Raw genomic sequence first — 22,104 nt, 5'->3', positions numbered from 1 at the left:
GGCAGAGAAATGATCTGGGTAAACAGCCCTAAGCCTGTGGAATGACTTATCTGTGGACATAGATCACTGGGCCATGATAAGCAGGTGGCGAGCAGGCAGGAGACAGGAGCTGAGAGGGGTCACTATCAACTGTTAGCTGGCTGCCTTCTGTGGCCATCTCCATGAGTGCCCGGATCCTCTACTGTCTGATCACAGCTCTATCCCTTCAAACTGTGTTGTCAAATTTGGATCAATCCCATCACCACTCTGAGTGACACCCATGTAGTTCCAAAGACAAGGTCTCAATTGTCTGTATTCACTGAATTCTCAGCATGCTAAGGCTGTGGGTATTGTTCCAATGACTGGTGTACAGGGCTAGCCCCTGTTGTTCATCTTGCTTATTGTGTGGCAGGACTAAAGATTCATACGTGGACAGTGGCAGAGAATCCACATCCTATTGTCAAGATTTATTTAGCAGTTTCATTGGGAGTCCACCTTTAATTTGGAAATAGAGATGAATACTGCATTGTTTTATCCTCACATCTGGATATGATAATTTCTATTACACAGTCACTATATATCCCCTTAATGAAAAGCCATAAAACAAAATCAATAGCAGGAAGAAAAATAGAAAATTTACAACCATGAAGTTAAATAAATAACATGCTACTAAATGACCAATGTGTTGCTGAAGAAATGAAAAAAAAGGTCAAAAACCTTGAAGCAAACAAGGTCAGAATACATGTAAATAGCAGAATGATGGACTTGTGATTATTTATGGAGGACCACACTATTAGGATAATACAGGGGAAATCAGTGGGGGGTGGGAGGAGGTTTCAGGAAAGGGAAGAGAAATCCCAGAATCTGTGGAACTGTATCATAAAATAATAAATAAATAAATAAATAAACCCATGTGTGAATTTCCTCCTCAGGCCTCTGCCCTGACCCCCAGAGTCAAAGTCCTGCAACTCTGGCAGAAGAGGGCTTCCGTGTTAGCTAAGGAGTCACTTTCTCCAGGGAGCCTTGAGAGCCCTGCTCACTCTGTATTGCCATCTCTTATTTGTCTTTATCTCCCACCGTCCTCACCCCCAGTAAAATTTGAGTTGCATGAAAACAGACTGGGAATCTTGGTCACTACTGTGTTCTCAGAATAGAGCAGAGTACATGATATCTAGTAGTTTGTTCAGGAAGTATTTGTGAACGAATGCAGGAATGAAGGACAAAATCATTCCTTCAAGAGTCCTGCATAGTGTCCCAACACCTTTGGTTCTGGAACTGTTGCTAAAGAGGATGATTTAAGGGGGTGGCTTCTGAGTGTGCGGGGCCTTCCTTTGCAGCTACTCCCAGGACTTTAGCAGCTTCTGTTCTATGAGGTTCTATTGTGAATGCCCACACATACATATTCAAATTCTTTTTAGGAAGCACACAAAGACCATTGGAAATTACTCACAACCATTGTTGCTGATTGTTCTCTGATTACTCTAGGAGACACACAAGGAACCGCGCTGTTTAGTTCTGCTTTAAAGATTTCTAATGTTTCCCCCTTGTCTTCAGTTAGTACTGAACAGCTTACAAACAAGTAGGAAGTTTATGTACAAGGACTAAAACATGATAAGATCTGAAAGGTAGGCTTATCACCCCACAAGGTCATTGCATGCAAAACAAATCCAAGTATCTCAGGAAATAACTGAGTGGTGGGAATGGGAAGTAATACTTCTACATACGATGTAAAATGAGAAGAGGGTCTCCTGGCATGTTGTTTGGCACTTAACACTTTCTTTACCAAATGTCAGTAGTTAACTGTTTTTGTTTGTTTTTTTAAAATTATAACATGGCAATAGATGCTTATAAAAATGGAGAGTAAATGAAGGTTGCTTTTTCATACCTTCCCTCCTTCTTTTCTTTTTTTTTTTTTTTTAAGATTTTATTTATTTTATTGGAAAGGCGGATATACAGAGAGGAGGAGAGACAGAGTGGAAGATCTTCCGTCCAATGGTTCACTCCCCAAGTGGCCACAACAGCCGGTGCTGTGCTGATCCAAAGCCGGGAACCAGGAACCTCTTCCGGGTCTCCCATGCGGGTGCAGGGTCCCAAGGCTTTGGGCCGTTCTGGACTGCTTCCCCAGGCCACAAGCAGGGAGCTGGATGGGAAGTGGAACTGCTGGGATTAGAACTGGTGCCCATATGGGATCCCAGCACGCTCAAGGCGAGGACCTTAACCACTATGTTATCGCGCTGGGCCTGCCCCCTGCCTTTTTTTTTTTTTTTTTAAGATTTATATTATTTTTATTGGAAAGTCAGATATACAGAGAGGAGGAGAGACAGAGAGGAAGATCTTCCGTCTGATGATTCACTCCCCAGGTGATGGCAACAGCTGGTGCTGCGCCGATCTGAAGTCAGGAGCCAGGAACTTTCTCCAGGTCTCCTATGGTGGTGCAAGGTCCCAAGGTTTTGTGCTATCCTCGACTGCTTTCCCAGGCCCCAGGCAGGGAGCTGGATGGGAAGTGGAGCTGCCAGGATTAGAACTGGTGCCCTCACGGGATTCTGGCACATTCAAGGCAAGCACTTTAGCTGCTAGGCACTGCGCCAGGCCCCATACCCTTCCTTCTTATAAGCTCCAGTCCACATCTCCCCACAGTTAGTTGGTGATTAGACGTATTTTCTCAAGACATATTTTTCCTAGGCTAGTGTTCTTTTCCCCAGTCCATATATTGACAACTAAAGCAGATTTCAAATAGGAGGAAGTGCAATGACAATCTTTTTTGTTACTATTGCTACTGCGACTGTCAACTATGAATGTGGAACTAGAAACAAACAGGTTGGTTTTAGAACAGTGGCGTGGACTCCATTCAACAGAATAAAGATGACATTTTCCTGTAGTTTTCAAAAACAACAGGAGTGATTCTGAAGATAGAATATCCATCTACAGAATGTTTTAGGGAACATGAAAAATGACAGAACAATACTTATGGCCCGTAATGAATATTCCCTGGTCTCCTCCCCTGCCAGAAGGCTGCACACTGTTAAATGAAAACCACTTTTGATACAGGGGTTTTAGTACAGATCCCTGGACCCAAATGTACCATGCACGAGTGCTCTTAGTATGTGTAAAAATGAAGAGAGTCTGAATGTCATCGGAATGTCTCCTAAGATGTCATATGTTCAGAGTTCATCTCCATTGGGAGATATGGGAGCACGTAAGGCCATGAGGGCAGAGTACCCACAACTCTGGCAGACATTGGGTCACATGCTCTCTGTCTCTTGACATGCGATGTCCTGGGATACCCTGGGACCCTGTTTTCAGCAAGGAGACCACCACTAGCTGCGACTCCGAGATTCTGTGTCTGCCTGAGGTGTTTTGTTGGAGCAACAAAGAGCTGATGAACAGAGACACACAGATATTGATCATTTTACTTAGTCTATAGAAGTATTACTTCCCATTCCCCCTTGTGCACAGGGGCCTGGAGGAGGTAAGAGATGCATTGAATGGGTACCTTGTTTCTCAGCGATGGGTCCGCCCCGGCGTCCAGGAGCAGTGCAACTGTTTTAATATTCCCACTGAGCACAGCCGCATGGAGTGCCGATGTCCCGTTCTAGGAGAAAAGTGATAATGTGGGTCAGGAGTGAGCTCTCAGCCGGCAGCACTTAGGTTGGCCCTCGTCATGCACCGTCGGAGTAAGCAATCATCACGTTAGAGCCTTACTCTGTATCTCCCCTTGTACTTTCCAAAGTCACGCCTGTTCCTGGGTCAGTGTCCTCAGATACAGAACTGACGCTAGTGTATACACTGCCCACATTCTTTTGCAAGTGAAGCCAGGGCTGTGGCCCAGGGCACCTGTGACTTCGTGGTCACACAGCTGGTTTTTGAACTTCAGAATGGAGCTGCAGAACAAACAGCTACCTTTCCCCCTCCAAAGACAACACATATTGTCTCTATACTTCTGGTACCATTCCAGCAGGGCAGCATCAAGGGCAAGCTGGCCTAATGGGTCACCCTGTTCGCCCAGCTGCAGGCACCCAGCCCACTCAAGAGGGCAGCTATGCAGTGACTGGGCTGAGGAGGGAAGACCCATGGGGTGAAGCAACACCCCCAAGAGCTTGAGCTGCAGCATCTCTGGGTACAGAAGGGCCTTCCTAGGCTGCTCCTAGTCTATAGCATCTGTGTTTGTGGAAATAAGAAAGTAGCCACACATGGTATGTGGCTGGATCTGGGAAGGGAGGGGCAGATAACAAAATATCTACCGTCAGTGGACATCACAGGGCATTAGTTCCGTAAAACAGACACATCTTTAATTGGCAGCCCCTTAGCACAAGCTTACTTTCCTAAGTATTCATACTTTTTTAAAAACTCTGACTTTGCTAAAGAGATGATCAAACCAAAAGAAAAAAAATCCAGCAATGTATCATTTGTCAACAGTTGCTTTTAGGATATGTTAAGTGGCTTAACTATCCACTTAACCCATTTGCAACATGTCTAAGACTAGAATTTAGAAAAATACACTTGATTTTAGCCAAAATGCCAAAAAGTGATTAGAATTAAGAAAAATAAAACCTGCTTAAAGTGAGACTACATAGCGCAGGTCCATCTCAACACCATGTTCCTTCTGTTCAGAGTTCACTTTCAGAGACAATTTGTTCTTATTTTACACTTTCTTTTTTCTTTTCTTTTCTTTCTTTCTTTTTTTTTTTTTTTTTACAAGAGCAGTCTTCTGGCTGAACAGCTCATGGAAAATTCGAAGCGGCTCATTAGGACAGAAGACAGTCCAATACACTGATGGCAGCACTTCTGACATCAGCTGGTGACAGAAACTCAGTTCAAAAACATAAAGGGCAGACATAAACTACCCAAAACACTTTTGGGGGTCATTCAGGTCGACTTCATACTCTTTCGTAGATCCTGGGGTACTGCCCTCAGCCTGCCAAATCTGCATCAATCTGGGGCAGATATTTAAGAAAACAGCCAACTGCAGCCAGTGAGTCAAATCCAGCCAGCTGCCTATTTAAGTGTGTGTGTGGTGGAAGCTAAGGATTGTTTTTAAGTTTTTCAATGATTAAAATACAGTAAGCAAGTATTTGGCAGTATGTGAAAACACAGGATTTCTTAGATATGATGTCATAAACAAATGGAGGGTTATGGGCATGCAACCCCCTACTTTTTTCATTTTTTTTCTGCCTGTTTTCATGTGATCATGGCAGAGCTGAGCCAACTGACATAGGCTATGTGGCTTGCAAAGCCTAAAAGGTTTACTACCTACCTAGTTCTTTACAAACCAAGTGTGTAGACCCTGATATTTACCATGGAGTACTCTTCTTCTAGTGCCAAATAATTACAACCGAAAAAAAAAAAAAAAAAAAAAGAGGGCCTGGCATGCTAGCCTGCCAGCTAAAGTCCTCGCCTTGAAAGCGCCAGGATCCCGTGAGGGCACCAGTTCTAATCCTGGCAGCTCCACTTCCCATCCAGCTCCCTGCTTGTGGCCTGGGAAAGCAGTCCAGAATGGCCCAAAGCCTTGGGACCCTGCACCACCGTAGGAGACCTGGAGAAAGCTCCTGGCTCCTGGCTTCAGATTGGCTCAACTCCAGCTGTTGCCATCACCTGGGGAGTGAATCATCAGACGGAAGATCTTCCTCTCTGTCTCTCCTCCTCTCTGTATATCTGACTTTCCAATAAAAATAAATAAATCTTTTTTGTTTTTTAAAGGAACATGGGGGCTCAGGTCTCCAGAATGACATAGTTTCTGAAGCTGCCAGGTGTTCGGGTTTATTTTATCTTGCCAAGGTGGCAAAAGCTGAGTAGGAATGCAAGCACCTGTTCTTCTTTGATTTCACAAAGCTCCCATACGGTGTCTGCTTTACTTCCCACTCGAGTCACTTAAATTTGTACTGTTTCTTTTTTCTTTTTCTGGAGAACTAGGGACTACACACTGGTGTCATTCCTCTGTTGGTCTTACCTTCAAAATACCGAGAGTAGGCGAGAACTTCAGCAATTCTTCTATGACGTCATTGTACCCTTTGTTGGCTGCTTTCAACAGTGCTGTTGTACCGTCCTGTGCCACCACAGAGGGGGAGACATGTTAATAAACAATGTGTGTCGGTGTGGGTTGAGAACTCAGGGATGGCTGAGAACTGGGAGGAGCACACTTGTCAGAAATGGGCGGGATCGGCAATCAAGCACAGGTCAGTCCTGTCTTAATCTAGGGGCATTTTGGCACACGCAGAGCCATTCATTCTGCACACAGGATCCCAGACAGCTTATATTGTCTTTGAACTCTGCCATGTGGGAATTCGTATGTAAAACACTGGGTAAAGGACAAGGAGAATTGCAAGAGCATATTTACTGGGCCACTGATGAGCAAAAAGGCACCCTCATGACTTGGCAGAAACAGTCTTTAGTGATTTAAATACCTGTGGAACTGTAGTCACTGTTTTAAAAATGCATATTCTCCTGCGCTAGTCTTCCCCCTGTCCCAACCCCTAGATATCTATCTCTTCCTGGGAGGGGGGCAGGCAGCGCATGGCGCATAGACTAAAGTCGGCTCAACAAGAATGCATCGAGTGCAAAATTAATAGTTACACCAACATTGAGCTTCTGCCACCAGCGCAAGAGGAGACTTTCCAAATCTCTCTCTCTCTCTTCTTTTAACAAATCAATGGCTCTGTTTGAGGATTAGCCCACAGTGCTCTGAGGAGCCTCTGGATGCCCTTATGACTCACCTGGCATCAGGAAGAAGGAAGGTGGGGTTTTCATTTAGTGGCTTTAGCCATCGTGGGAAGAAGGAAAAGAGGGTGGGAGCTAGGACAGTGCAGTGGTCAGGAAAGGCAGTGTGCCTTTATTTCCCCTTTCTGGTCTCCAATTAGGAGAGGGGCAGGTGGGTGACATTAGCCAGGCTCCACGTAAGGGCATGAAGCCCATACACAGCAAACACTCCAGGCAAACAGGATGGTGCTGGGACAGGGCGGGGAGTGTGGACAAAGGGCCTGTTGTTTGGGGGGCACTCAGGCCAAGTTGGGTGACAGCAGCAGGGGCTCCTGGAGACATCAGGTGGGTGGGGGGGCATGCTGGGTATGCCTGAGTGGGAGCCAGTAGCATGCAATGCTTGGCCCCACACCCAGAGGCCAGCAGGAGGCATGCCACCACCCAGGGGATTACCCCTGACTCCCAAAGTCAGCCTGAAGCCAAGACTCCAACCTTTCCCAGTGTGCCCACAAGTCAGCAAGGAGGGGAAGGGAGGGCCAGCAGCACCTGCTGTTTCCACTGAGTGGGACTTTGCTGCCCTGCTACAGGGCAGGAGGAGGTGGAGAGGAAATCCGGTGATTGGCATGCTGCACTGGGGTCTGGAGGGTGGGCAGTGCTACTCACGTTGCGTGTTGCATCCCGGTCAGCCCCGCGTAGCAACATCACACGTACCACCTCGCTGTGGCCCATTTGGGATGCAATCCACAGGGGTGCAGTGCCGTCCTATGGGGAGGAAAGAGAGGACGCTGGGTCGCAGTTGCCCAAACTGAAAACTGAATCCCTATGTGCTCACTAGGCACTGAAGAGAGAAGAGGTGTTTTTAACCCTTTGCTGGAGACTGGCATCCTTCCATCCCGTAGACTGCTTGAATAAGTGCCAGCTCTTGGCTCAAGAAGCAGCTATTTTGTGGCTGGATCTTTGGCCAGAGTTCCAGGGAAGGCAGTGTGGGCCCCTGAGATGCACCTGAAGGCAGAGTCAATTTCACAAGCCCAGAGAGGAGGAGCCACCCCAGGCAACTTCCTTACTCTCTGAGGGATGGGGTAGGGCCCATTGTCTAGGAGTTGGAGGACAGAGAACTTGAGATTTTTCTCCTAGTCCTCTGTTTTGGTATCCAGAGGTACATCCCCACCCCTCTCCACCTTCAAGGGAGCTTAAATTGTATGCGAAATGTGAGGTTGCCTCTTCTAAGGAAATGCCATGCATTAGGTTAGAGCATTTTTGATCTGATTTCTGCATAGCATTCTCCAACCACTTTTTTGTCATGGGCCCCAGGCCACGAGGCTAAGGACTGCTGCTCCAGAGGGGAACAGATGAACTCTCCAAGGCATGGGCAGATGGCAGGGAAGGAGGCACCAGAAGTGGAGGTCAGCCACGAGTGTCCACGTGTCCTTGTTCCTCCTGAGTCGAATCTGGGTGGGCGTGAGAGTGGTGGGGGGGAGGTTTCCAGATGGGGAGGGGTTCTCGCTTCTTGGGATTAAGCCCAGGAAAATCAAAAGCCCCTCAGAGAAGCTCTAGTCTGGGCTGGTGCTGAGACAGAAAAAGCCATGGAAGTGGTCTGGACCCCCACTGCCCACAACCATCTGGCAAACGTGCATCCAGGAGTCTGACCACAGTGGAGAAAGGGCAGGAGAAGGCAAAGCATCCAGAAATGGTTCAATTTCATGTCTAAGGTTCTTACGGTAACTGGCCTGATAAGACGCTTTAGCCAGGTAAGGTAGAGTTCCCATAGTAGATGGGAAGGCTGAAGCCCAACAGGATACAGAGTGACATTTTTGAGTTACATTTTGTACTGTATCGGGCCATCCTACTCCAGCCTTCAAGGCAAGGCAGGCCCGGCACTGCTGCCCTTGGGTGTGCTGGAAAGGGCAGAGCTGTTTGCCTGGGGCAGTGGATGTCAGGAGAGGTGAAGGAGGAAGGCAGATGACACTTCTATCTGTCTCATACTTTCCCAGGGCCTCTGACTATCATAACACCTTGGTTGGCACTTCTAGTTTACAAAGCATTTCCACATTCTTTATTTCTCCTAGATTTCTGATCCCCCTACCTTCTAGATTGAATGACTTACTCATTCATATAAGCAAGCAGCCATGGATTTAAGCACCTTTTGAGTCTTAGGCCCAGGACTGAAAATTAGCAGTGGAGAAGAGACATTGAAATTTCAATGTTGCAAAAAAGTCCGCACAGGATAAGCCTGGAGGGGGGTCCTCTCATCATTACAGGGCTAACTTCACAAATAGGGTGACAGCGGAGCTGGGGCTTGGAGGACCTGGATATTGCCAGAGGGGAGAGGCCATTCTGGGTACTAGAATGAACAAGTGTGGTTATGGCGGTTTGGACAGGCAGGGTGGGAAAGCCAGCTGCTGAGGTCCAGGGTGTAAGGGGCTCCTGGAGAGGCATGGGCCGAAGGCTGGACCCCACCCCACCACGCGGCAGCTTATGCGACTGAGCTTTCTGCGATGATGCCCCAGGTGGCTTTTGTGCTTTGCTCCTATCTCCACTAGAGGGCAGGCAGGGACAAGCAGCCAGAAACCACGGGCTCTGGTTTCGGGTACTTTTCAAGGGCTTGGTTGGTATGAATAAAACTATTGATGGACAAAATGAAACAACAACGAAAACCCAAAAAAACCCAAACTAAAAACAATTGCTGAGAGGTGCTACATTGGGAACTGCTGTCAACACTACCAGTTTATAACAATAATCCTAACACTGAAGTCACCTTAACTGGAACAATCCTGTTAGCGGTAAAAGCAGTGAGACCTATGCCCATGGCTTTCTGCCTCAGTGTCCCTTACTGTACAGAAGACTCCGTTCAGAGATTACTGAATGAAAAGGTATGCACAAAGCTCGCAGATACCAGCACCAGATAATGGAAGCCTAGGAATGTTAACTGGATCTATTACTTCTCCTGAAAAACACTAAGCACCTTCCTTCACACTTCTTTTTACAAAGTACTGCACATGCTTTATTGAGTGTGATTCTCCCGCAACCCTGTTGGACAACTGATTGGCCAGCAGGTGCAAACAGCTGCTAATATGAGTGTCAGTCTTGTGTCTTCATCACTGGTAATTATTGGAACAGCCTTAATTTCTGGTGGGTTTTCCATTCCACTAAGGCCTGGATGGATTAGAAACAGCCATAGTGGGCTCAACGCAATAGAGTAGTGGTTAAAGTCCTTGCCTTGCACACCCGGGATCCCATATGGGTGCCGGTTTTAATCCCGGCTGCCTCGCTTCCCATCCAGCTCCCTGCTTGTGTCATGGGAAAGCAGTCAAGGACGGCCCAAAGCCTTGGGACCCTGCACCTGTGTGGGAGACTCAGAAGAAGCTCCTGGCTTCGGATTGGTTCAGCTCCAGCCGTTGTGGCCACTTGGGGAGTGAATCATCAGACGGAAGATCTTCCTCCCTGTCTCCTCCTCTGTATATCTGACTTCCCAATAAAAACAAACAAATCTTAAAAAAAAAAAAAAGTCATAGAAATGCTTAGTATTTTGTAAGCACCTGGCAATGTATCAGCCACTACATTAACAACCTCGTTGGGAGTAATTAATTTTCCAAAATAGCCTTGTGATAAAGGTACCATTATTAGTCTGGCTTAATAGGTGAAGAAAGAAATCTTGAGATTCAGGGAAAGTGACTGGCTCACGGTCATGAGATTAACAACCAACACCGGGACAGTGTTTAACTTTCTCAAATGCCCATCTTGTGTAACCACCAAGCTGCTCCCCAATGAAATGTCTAGGCTGGCTCTCTTGCTGCCCTGCAGTCTTCTTGATTGGTGTCTGTCTGTGACAACCCAGACAACAGAAAATGGCAACAGTAAAGCTAGGTCTTCTGAAACATTTCTGGGACGTGTCCATAACCTGACCTTTGCCATAACCTTGGGTTCTTGGAAAGTCCCGAAAGGGGAGTAGGAGGGCTAATCGCAAGGGAATACCTCATTTTGAGAAGAAATCTTGCTTTGGTTTCTGTGCATGGAAGAACCTGTTTGCCTAGTTCTTCTGTTCCTACTAGGTGGGATGTAGCTCTAACTGATTAGATAATGAGAAGGCAGGGTGCTTAAATTGATTGGGAATCTGTGTTCCACACCATGACAGTTGATTAGATAATTTGTATTGTGCACTGATGCAAGCTGAGTTGATTGAATGATTTGCATCATGAGCCAGTGCTCTCTTAGTTGACTGGATGATCACTGCTTAGGACTCTTTAAACACAGCTGATTAGGGCTGCTTCCCTCTTCCACGTGGGGTGAAATGGGATAGTCCCTCGTCGGGGCCAGCCAGTGAATAAAGACTCCTGAGCTTCTAAAAGTCTGCCTCCGACTCATTTGTGGGGTAGATTTGGTCACCTTGAGACACACCCGTGATCCTGGGCCTTGCATCTGTAGCTCCTTCCTGGTTCCAAGTCACTGATCACTTCGTGTTTGGGCTTCCAGGCTTGACTGGAGCTCCACCCAGGTCACAGGGTGGCCCCGCTGTGTAGTCGACACACCTTCCCTAAGTGTCCACCATGTGCGGAGGGAAGAACAACAGCCTTCCTCTAACTGGGTGCTCCCGTCTCCAAACCCTCAGGACACAACGCTTATCTGTTGATTGTGCTTTCTGCCACTGTCCTTCCGGCCTCTGACCTGGAGGACATGGACCTTCTGCAACCCCACCCATGCACCTCGGGAATCCATCCTGCCCCCAAGGCTGCTGTTAGAGCAGGCATTTCATTAGTCCGCCTTTAGATCAAGCTTCTGATTAGCATGGGAGCAAGAGATGCAAAGGAACAGGCCAACTTTAGCTCTGGGCAGACAGGGTCAGACTCTGACAAGGTCATATTGAATGAGGTGGATAAGTTGAATTGGGAAAAGTTATGTCAAGGCATTTTGTTGACCGGAAGAAAGACCACACAGCTATCTCAGCTGGTGATTAAGATGGCGTGATTCTTCTCGACTTCGTAAGAAACATGGAAAGACAAGAACATGAGAGCTTGGCCCCGGGCCGCCATGCGGCCCGGGTGCGAGGGTCCCTGCCACGATTCCAGCCTAACACAGCCAAGCTTTCCACCACCTGCGCAGCGGAAAACTGGACAAGGGGAAACCCTAAGATGGACTACGTCAATCAGTGGACTCTGCACCAGCCTTATCATACCTGGACTGTTGCTGATGATATGTTGGAGCTTCTAATTGATCGAGGTGACGCTCTGCTGGCTCTGCCTACAAACCTGAGAGGGCCTCCCTAAGAGGCCGTTGAACTTGAACTGGACAAGTGGGATGCTGGACTCTGTATGGTGTAAACTTTTAATTAGGGAATCTCAACGGAACTTGAGCTGTGGTTATGCATCAAGGTGAAGGAATTCATGATGGGGGAAGGGTTTGGGGTGAAGGGGGGGGAATCCCAGTACCTATGAAATTGTGTCATGTAATGCAATGTAATTAATGAATAAATGAATATTAAAGAAAAAAAAAACAAAAAACAAAAAACAAACAAACAAAAAAAACATGAGCTTCCAGCCTGCCTCCCGCCCCCTTCCACTGCTAGTTCACCATTCCAGTGTCTGACTGTGGCTTGCCTTCTGACTATGATTCCTCACCACATGGTGCTAGAAAGGTTTGATTTTAGTTCTCAGTAATAGAGTTACAATGAGAAGGCATTCCTACCATCATTCACATTCCCTGCAGCTCAGGTCAGACGTCAGCTGAGTAAGGTCAGCACCATTTGATTAATATCCCAGCAAGTACATCATAAATATCAGGACTCCACAGAAAGGCAGGGCAAACACTGTACGTCAGATGTATCTCAAAACATGAAGAAATCAAGTCAGGTAAACAGCCATGTCCTTATTTTGCAAATTCAGGAATTTTCTAATAAGAACGCAACATGCTAGTTTCTTAGAAGAAAACACTGACTTTCAGACACTCTATATAATTTCCTTCTGTGTAGGATACTTTAATGGAAAATTAAAAAAAAAAAAAACTTAATTACAAGTAATGACAAAGCTGGCCAGAACTGATATCATTTAGCGATATTTATGACACTTTCCTTGGAACAGAATATACAAAATTTCCACTTTCATAGAAGTCAGAACTTGGCTTAGTCTGACCCCTGCTTAGATAACAGCCAATCAAGTGCATATCAAGTAGTAAAACTGATCCATTATGTTTGAGAGCACAATGGGATGAGTGTACTCTATGAAAAGGAAAAGTTCCATTGCTTTTGCTCCTCACGGTAATTATTTAATAAACTACCCTCTTCCCAAACAGTAACCTTTGCTGTGGTAGCTGGACTCCTACAATCCCAAACAAATGCAAAAGACACTGTCTCTGGTAGGATGTGTCGCTCACTCTTTGACCATGAGACAGGAGTCCACACTCACTGACCAGGCCCACCTGACCAGCGTGTCTTCACCCGTGAGGAATGCCAAACAGCTGGGGCATGCGGCAGAGCCAACTGCCAGCATTGGTTACTCTTTAACTCCACCATTACCATATGGTTTTAATTTGGGCTTAAGTGGACACACCCCATATAACATTTCTATCAGTGTGGTTTCTTTACCAACAGGTTGCTTGGCATGTGAGTCATAAAGTCAAATAGGCTTGTCAAGGTGCCAGAAGTTATTCTGGAACAATGTCCTGACAATCTCTATGATGTCTGATTTCCTAAGTTCATGGTGGCACCTTCAGCACCAGCCTCCAATTTTGTGCCATTAAAGAACTGCCTATTTCTTTCTGTCAGTTTTGTTAACACCAGGCCCAGATTCAGAATCAGTCAACATTTTCAAACAAGGAGGACAAACAGGGAGATAGTAAACTTTGTCCACAAAAGGCCGATGGTGACAGATGTAAAATGATCACTTTTTCCAAAGTGTTCCCCTTCCAAGGGCATCTGCTAGGGCCGTCTAACCTTGGAAACAGATCACTGTATGTTGTCAGCAGTGTCTGGTACATGATAAGCACTCAAGAAATACCAACAGAACCTTGAGCAAACAATCGGCAAAACTGTAAGAACGGGGTAGAGATTATAGCACAGCGGGTTAAGCTACTGAAGGCATCATTTTAAGAACTTTTATTATTATTATTATTGTTATTTTATGATACAGTTCCATAGGCTTTGGGATTTCCTGTCCTACTCCCCAAGTTCTCCCCCTACCCCCACTGATTTTCCCTCTAGTATTATAATGGTACTGCAGGCATCCTATATGAGCACAAGTTCATGCTCTGGCTGCTCCATTTCCAACCCATCTCCCTGTACCTGGGAAAGCAGTCGGAGATGGTCCAACTACTTGGGCTCCTGCCACACACACGGGACACACGGACAGAGCTTTAGGCTCTCTGAAGCTCTGGAGGAGTCTCAGGTATTGTGGACATTTGAGAACTGAAACAACAGACAGATTTCTCGCTTCCCTTTTCCCTCTCCCTCTCTAACTTCGCTTTTCAAATATTAAAAAAAAATTTTTTGTTGTTATTTGAAAGGCAGAGCTACTGAGAAAGGGAGAGACAGAGATCTCTTCCATCTGCTGGTTCACTTCTCAGATGACCTCAATGGCCAGCGCTGGGCCAGACCAAAGCCAGCAGCCAGGAGCTCCACGGGGTCTCCCACATGGCTGTAGGGGCTCAAACATTGGCCTGTCTTCTGCTGCTTTTCCAAGGCTGTTAGCAGGGAGCTGGATCAGAAGCGAAGCAGCCAGAGCACAAAGCAATGCCTATAGGGGATGCTACTATGCCTCCTACCACAACACCAGTTTCTCAAATAAATCTTAAAAAAAAAAATGTAGAAGTGGGGGAACTTGTCAGCCTCATCCTGCTTAGCCTCCTAATTTTCAGAATGAATAAAGAGAGGTCTAGAGAGGTTAATCTGCTTTTTGCAAACCACACAAGTTATAGGCAGAGTTGGATTGAGAGCTCAGGATTCCTCACCTTAAACCCACTCTATCCAACAGCTCTTTTCTCAGATTCCTTATGTATTTAGGGCTCGAAACACCCAAGAAGCTGTGGCCATAGGCTCAGAGCCATCTTAAGTTCCCCATAGCTATTCATTATGCTAATATGTAGGCATTCCCGTGTCTATCAATACTAGATGGAAACCTGCCTGGAGTCATTACTGGTAACAAACCAGCTTGACTTTTTCCCTAGAAAATTCTCTTAGAATCATGTTTCCTTATTCTGGGCTGTTATGTTAAAAGGAAATTAATTGGGACAGAAATAATCCCTATAGGAGAGCAGCTAATTGGAATGACTTGTGTTTACATTGTTCTCTATGCTGCTTTGTTATCTTGCAATTCTGTGCCTTTAAGAGCCAGCTAATTGGCTTGCTTTGCAGATGTTAGCTCAATAGTGCTTGGTTGTGAGAGATGAAGGTGCAGGACCTGCCAGGAACTCCAGTGGCTCAGGGTTCCTCTTTGGCTTGGAAGAGGAAGTAGCGGGCAGAAGCATATGAACAGAGGGACCTGGTAGGGACAAGGCCACCTGACTCACCTCTGCTTTCCATGTTGGTTCCAGGCCAGCCTGTACTCCTTAGCTCAGTGCAGCCATAGTTTATTTGAACAGGAGGTGGTAAAAATGTACACTTGACCTCAGACACCAAACACTCAAGTCTTCAAAGCACTGAATGGAGATGCTGGCTTGAGTTCACAGACATTCACGGGGAGCCCACACACAGCACAGGGCAGGAGGAATTCTAATCAAAGATTTACTTGATGTGGCAGGGACAAAGGGTTTTTAAGAATGCCAAGAGCATTCTTAGGTATGTGCTGCCAGAGGTTCCCCCGGCCCTCCTTGCCTCATGTTCCCAACACCCAGGTCAATGTCAGTCAGTGACATTACCTGCCTTGGCTGGTTGACTTTAGCTCCGGAAGACAGCAATAATCGGATCACATCCAAGTAACCACCTTGGGCAGCAAGGAACAGGGCCGTGGCTCCATCCTGAGACAAGAGAATGTGAAAAAAATCACCTTTCACAATTATTCTAAAAGACAGTAGATTACAAAATCACATATGCTTAATATAATTTGTCTCAGGTTTTCATTCTTTCGTCAATGAAGAATCAAGTGTTAGGTGAGCAAGCACTACCTTGTATGCTTTTATGAATCAGAAGTAAAAGGTATTTTTTTAATTAGATTTTTTTCCTATGCTTTTCTCTTTCTCATTAAACTGTGTTTCTCCAACCTGAGGCTTCTGCAGGCATTGATTCAGAAATTTTCAGAAAAAAAGGTTCTGGAAAGAACATGCATGAGGCTTCTCCTTGCCGGGGTCTCAGACATCAGGACCCATAGATACACAAATCAATCATGTGCAAAGCACAAAACATGGCTTCTTTTCCAATGTTCTTTAGTTTCTCTCCCTGCCCTGACCCCTGGCAAACTGAATGTCCGTATCATCTGGACATTTGGTTTTGGTTGGGAACAAGTCTCTTGGTCATTTCAGCAATGCACCTGCTGGCCAGCAGCTTGCATTCTCCCTGAGGCACACTTGGGCCAGGCGAGCACTGCTGGTTTTGGACCGCAGTGGAATACCTGAGCACGCTGTAATGGAAAACACCCTGGGAATGCTGCCGGTGAGCTCACGCCCGCTGGAAAGCTAACCGCAAGCTGCCACACACAGCATCTTTTCTTGCAGGTCTAATGGAGTGGGTCACATGGGGTGGACTGGATTTCCAGTGGGCGTTGGCTGAGCTTCCAGAATGCCCTCAAGGCAATCGTTAAATATTAATCACCCCGTACAGATTCCTGAGCAGCTGCTTGATAGAGGAGTAAAATAGCAGCTGCTCCTTAATATGTGATTTAAGGAGCTTCTGCCAAGCAGCTAACCTGGGAACTATCTGAAATGGACTGTAGAGTTGAAATCAAAATGGAGTAAACGCAGCTCAGCAATAACTGCAATACTTTCCGCTTTTGTAACTTTTGCTTTGCTTGCTTGGCTAAGAAACCATATGAGCTCGCAGGCCTAACAGCCTACATGACTTTTAGCACCGAAAGCTCTGGATTCCCATGAATCAAGGCTCCAGCCTAATTAACCCATAGACAACTCCAAGGCCAGAGTCTGGTTATCTTACAGGAGCCTTCAAGGCTGGAGTCTGGTTACCTTAATTACTGGACCAGAGAAGAGCCAGGCTGGGCTGCCTAGCCGAGATAGGCTGGGAATGTGTGGCCTTTCCTCCTTCAGCTTACAAGCTATTGTAAATTGCCCCCTTCAGAGCTGTTATAAACTGCCTCTATAAAAATTTTCTAAATGTACTGCTACACACTCCAGTAGGGCCAGCTTCTTGTGCCTTCCTAGGCCACTAGCAGGGAGCTGGCTTTGAAGGAGAACAGAAGGAATATGAACTGGTACCTGTATGGGATGCTGGTATCACAGGTGGTGGTTTAACTTGCTATGCCACAATGCTGCCCCGCAAAACTTTACATTTCTAAGATGAGTTTGGGGAGAGTGTTATCTAATAAGAACAAATTCTATACACACAATTTGTGTTGCTGATGACTGATACGCATGAGTATTGTAATCAGACTCATCCTATTCAATGTACACACACAGGTATACTGCGAGATACACTGCCTATATCCAAGTATAGCCAAAGAAATGCCCAGAACTTTAGAGCCATGTTCCTTAGACTCAGCATCACATCAGAACCACCTGTGGCCCAAGCTGTGCCCTCAGAGACTCTGGCTTGGTTGGTCTGAGATGGACCTGGGAACTGGTAGTTTCTAAAGCTCCCAGATATTTCTACTGGACAGTCAGAGTTGGGTCCTTATTGGTTCAGCCAGCATTCCACTGGTAATGCTGCAGGCTCCAAGACTTTGAAGTTCAGGTAAGGGTAAACTTGGTTGCTATGGCTACAAAGAGGCCTAGGATTTGCTAGTTTTTCTTTTCTTTCTTTTTTTTTTTTTTTTTTGGATTTATTTGTTTTTATTGGAAAGAAAGATTTACAGAGAGAAAGATCTTCCATCTGCTGGTTCACTCCCCAAATGGTCATAATGGCTGGAGTTGAGTGGATCAGGAGTCAGGAGCTTCTTCTTGGTCTACCATGTGGATGCAGGGTCCCACGGCTTTAAGCCATACCCTACTGAATTCCCAGGTCAAAAGCTGGGAGCTGGATGGGAAGTGGAGCAGCCAGGGCATGAACTGGTGCCTATATGGGATCCTGGTGCTTGGAGGTGGAAGATTAGCCAATTGAGCCATTGTGTTGGCCCAATTTATTAGAGTTTAACCAGGTAACTGTGAAGAGGGTGTTAAAATCAAAAAGTTCACACCTACACAGCTCATTACACATCCATGGGAGTGTTGTGCCCTAGGCAGAAGTATTAGATATTTAGTTGTAGGATACCCTAACATCTGGTTCCTAGATAACGTCTTCCTCTCTGCCTAATGGAATTCTGGCAAATTATTTCATTTCCTATATTTTTTCCCTACAAAATCAGAATAACATTTGCCATAAATCCTATGCAATTACAGTGACGATCAAAAGTGTCTTGGTTATATGCAAATTGCCACTTAGCTACAAATAGATAGCAATGGATGTTTTTCAAAATCAGTGATTGTATGTTTTTCACAGATCTTCATCCATTCAATCTTTTTTCTTCTCACTAATACCTTGATTTCTCCTCTTTGTATCTTTTTTCACAAATTGAACAGAATATATTTTGATTTTGATGTTTTAGGCTCCAGTGGTTTGCCATGGCTTCAGAATTATACATCACATAATTTTTAAATGTTAATGTCACAGATACTCGAAGTGTCTCATATGTCCAATAGATTCAGAAAGAAGAATAAAGATGGATCAATAAGATGATGAGGTTTCCACGTAGAAAAAGCTCATCTGGTCTACTATATCTTTTCCCCTTGATGTCTCTGATTTAAAATCCAACCATTTATCCAGCTTTTTGAAGTTGGCATTACTGGTGTTCAAACTTAAACCTCAGTGAATGAGCAGGTGCCCATGCAGTGCCCTCCTGAAATGCACTCACATAAAGTTGGTCATGAATATTGGCTCCATGCTTCAACAAGGTCTCCACCACCTGCATGTGCCCGTATTGACTGGCAGCCAACAGGGCTGTGCCTCCATCCTGTGGACAGATAAAACAGACAAAATGCTGGTTCTTATTTTACCAACGTGATCCTCCTCAACAGAATGCTTGGAGAGAATTTTCCTGAAGATCCTCAGAAACTCACTTACTTTTGAGTATCTGCTTTTCTTTCTTTAGTATCATGATGTTGTTTCTCTTCAGCATGATTATGTTGTATTTTTTGATGACTTGCTAGAGGTAAATTTTAGTTATCTGACCAAGTCCTTAAAATTGATTTAGAAATTTCCCATGATAATTGCTTAATCATCTATTTGCCTCTCAGTATGGGAAATAGAACAAAAAGTCTTGACAGTTCTGCCTGGGAATGAACAGAAGGCCCCACTTCCTGCACTCAGATGTTCTGGTGACAAATACTGGCTTTTCCTTGGGGTGCCACCCATTGATAGCCTCTAGGGTTAAGGAGCTTTGGCAGAGTGACCTTGTGGGATATCACTGCTCTCATGAGAAGATTAGAAGACTCCAGCATATTCCAGGCGCTTCTCACTCTTCTAGCCAGTGTTTACCTCTGAATGTGTGCCGGTTTTTCCGGTTTCTTACATTATGGGCCCTAATATGAAACAGAGCATTGTAAAGTGGATGTACTCTCATGTGTAATGAGACATTTCGTCCACTCTACTTTTGCATTTGCTCCCTGCATTGGAATGAGCTTTTATGTCAACCACATCACACCACATTCTGACTCACTGAGTTTGTGGTCAACCCAAACCTTCAAGTGCTGAGCTAAGACATGATCTTTTCCCATCTAGGGTCGTTGAGTTGCCTGCCTCTCAAATGGATGTAGATATTTAAGCTAAATATAAATAATTCAAGAACATGTAATCTGGTTTACAAATATGAAACACACATATGAAAGGGCTTCAAAAAGTTTGTGGAAAAATGGCATTAAGAGTTTTTATTTTATTTTGAAATTTCATGAAGTTTTCTCAAAATACTTGTTTTCCATGAACTTTTGGAAGAGTTCAGATTTCCACATTTGGACATAGAGAGTTTGTTAAAAAAAAATACCTGCCTTTGGGACTGGTGTTGGATCTAGTGGGTAAGCTGCAGGTCAGGATGCCTGCATCTCTCATCACAGTGCTGGGTTCAAGCTTTGGTTTCAGTCTTCATTACATTTTCCGGGTGATGTGAACCCACTCACAAGACAGACCTGGATTGAGCTCCCACTCCTGGCCTTGGCTGTGCTCAGCTGATTATCAAACTCAAGTTCTCCCAGCATCTTACCCAGAATCCTACTTGCCAGGCTAACTGCCTGGCTATGTATTGAGATTTATGAAAACAAATGAAACAACCTGTTGAAACAACATCAGATCATTTGAACATTCAAAGTGTCCTGGAGCTCTTTTCCTTACCTGGGAAGCTCTGGGACACCTGCAGCTGACCTAATGGAAACAAGGTTTTCTCAGGTTGCACGGACTGGCTCAAGTACAAAGACTATCTGCCAGTATTAACTGGTTAGCCAAGGAAAGACTGAGGCAGCCATATGGTCATGGTCATCCCAACTTAGTGCAAACAGTTGAGATATAGTCCCTAGAACTTTATTGTTTTGAGCCGCATTTATTTCATAATGAAAAAATAAAATAATACAAATACCCTACATATATTTTATATGATTATATGTTATATTCAGTATGTCTGGAGGTATAAACCAACTTTGCATCAGGTTTCAGAAAAGTCAAAGACTCTGTGTGAGCCCCAAGCCTGTTTAATAGTTAGCATTTTAACTGGAAACTCCCTTGATATGTGAACATCTCTTATTATGACATAAGAAAACCTAAAAATTTCCAACATGGGCAGATTTTCAGACATTTCTTACTATGATTAGGCCAAGAATGAGATATTTATTACAAAAACATATGGCAGTTCAAATTCTCCTACTACAAAACATTATGTAAAACCATATTGTGAAAACAAAACTGATATTTTGTAGATAACATTTCTTATCTGTAAGCCATACATGAAAAAGAATAACTTAAAAAAAGGGTTTATCTACTTATTTGAAAGGCATAGTAATATAGTGACACAGAGAGAGGGAGAGAGAGAAACGGAGTTTCCATCCTGTTGCTTCACTCTCCAAATGACCACAAGAGCCAGGCCTGTCCTAGGAGCCTGGAAACCCCTCCAACTCTCCCCCGTGGGTGCCAGAGGTGCTTGAGCCATCACCTGCTGAGTTCTCAGGCACATTAGCAGGAAGCTGGATAGGAAGTGGAGCAGCTAGGACTCAAACTGGTACCCATTTAGGATGCCAGGGTCAATGCCAGCCCCCTGAATCATTTTACAAAAGAAGAACCATAACTCCTCGCTCACTTTATGAACTGTTAATTATGTCATACAGCTCTCTGACCATAGCGCATGCAAAGAAGCTATCTGCCAGAGTTCCCACTTTAGCAATCCCTTGGGTTTATGAAGATCAGACTAATACTTCCAGCACTTCCTAAGTATAGGATCTGGATTCATTTTGAGGTAAAACAAGCACATAGAAACAGAAAAACTCAGAAAGCCATCTGCCTTCCTGGTTACAAAACTTAGAGTTCCTGAGTAGAAAGTCTCTAGTGTAAGAGTCTTAATCCTTACAAAAGTTTCCAATTGCGGGTCTAGAGTAAACAGTTGATGCTTTGGATGGAATCCTAGTGCTTACTCCTGAACTGTCATAGTTCAGCAGCCCGTGACAGCCACTTCCTTATGCCTGAGAATCCCCTAGACAGAGTAGCAGAAATTCTTACTACAGGAGAGGAGAAAACCACCATCCCTTGTGGCTGAAATTCTTCAACAGGGCATGAAATCAAGAACATTCTCTTACTTTTGTCCTGAATTCAGTGGATGCTCCAAATCCAAAGAGAAATCTCACAACATCGTTATGGCCTTGCTGGGCAGCAAAGAACAGGGCAGTTGTACCTGACTGGGAGAGACAGAGAGAAAGGCTGGCTTTAGAAGACATTAGGTTACATTCCACTTAATACACACATTTGCAAAGAAAACAAAACCATATCCTCACACAGCCACCTTCCAGTGTAGGAAGGGGTTGCATTGGAATTGATGCTATTCCTTGGTTAGGGGAGTGATAGGAAGAAAGGAAAGCTTTATTCTTGGTGTAGTGGGATGAATGTGGGCTCCCCACAGGATACATCTGCAAGTTTATTTACAGAACTTGTGAATATGATCTTATTGGGCAAAATATATGATTAAGTTAAAGCTTTGGGGAGAAGAGGTTTGTCTTGGGCTATATGGGTGGGCCCTAAATTTGGAGATGAATGTAAGAGTGAAGCCTGTGGAAGTGGGACGCAGGGCAGCAGTGAGGCTCAGCATGCAGGTGGAATATATATACTGTTGTGGTTCA

At 45.0% G+C, this 22,104-nt stretch overlaps 1 protein-coding gene across 2 annotated transcripts in view; it reads right to left on the bottom strand.

The window, feature by feature from the left end:
• ANKRD29 (ankyrin repeat domain 29) overlaps nt 1-22,104 on the bottom strand; it is a 49,464-nt gene that overhangs the window by 5,579 nt on the left and 21,781 nt on the right. Inside the window, exons 4-9 of one of the 2 annotated variants that reach the window (XM_012931531.2) lie at nt 21,568-21,666; nt 18,651-18,749; nt 15,514-15,612; nt 7,336-7,434; nt 5,927-6,022; nt 3,473-3,571 (exon numbers count right to left, since the gene is read on the bottom strand). In XM_012931531.2, coding sequence (XP_012786985.1) covers nt 3,473-3,571; nt 5,927-6,022; nt 7,336-7,434; nt 15,514-15,612; nt 18,651-18,749; nt 21,568-21,666 — 591 coding nt within the window. The remainder of the gene's footprint in view (nt 1-3,472; nt 3,572-5,926; nt 6,023-7,335; nt 7,435-15,513; nt 15,613-18,650; nt 18,750-21,567; nt 21,667-22,104) is intronic. The other variant, XM_058676852.1, reaches the window with a different exon arrangement.

The sequence above is a fragment of the Ochotona princeps genome, chromosome 18, assembly GCF_030435755.1.
Source record: "Ochotona princeps isolate mOchPri1 chromosome 18, mOchPri1.hap1, whole genome shotgun sequence".
Lineage (NCBI taxonomy): Eukaryota > Metazoa > Chordata > Mammalia > Lagomorpha > Ochotonidae > Ochotona > Ochotona princeps.
Note: the sequence above shows the minus strand (reverse complement) of the source record. Positions and strands in the feature narration are given on the sequence as shown.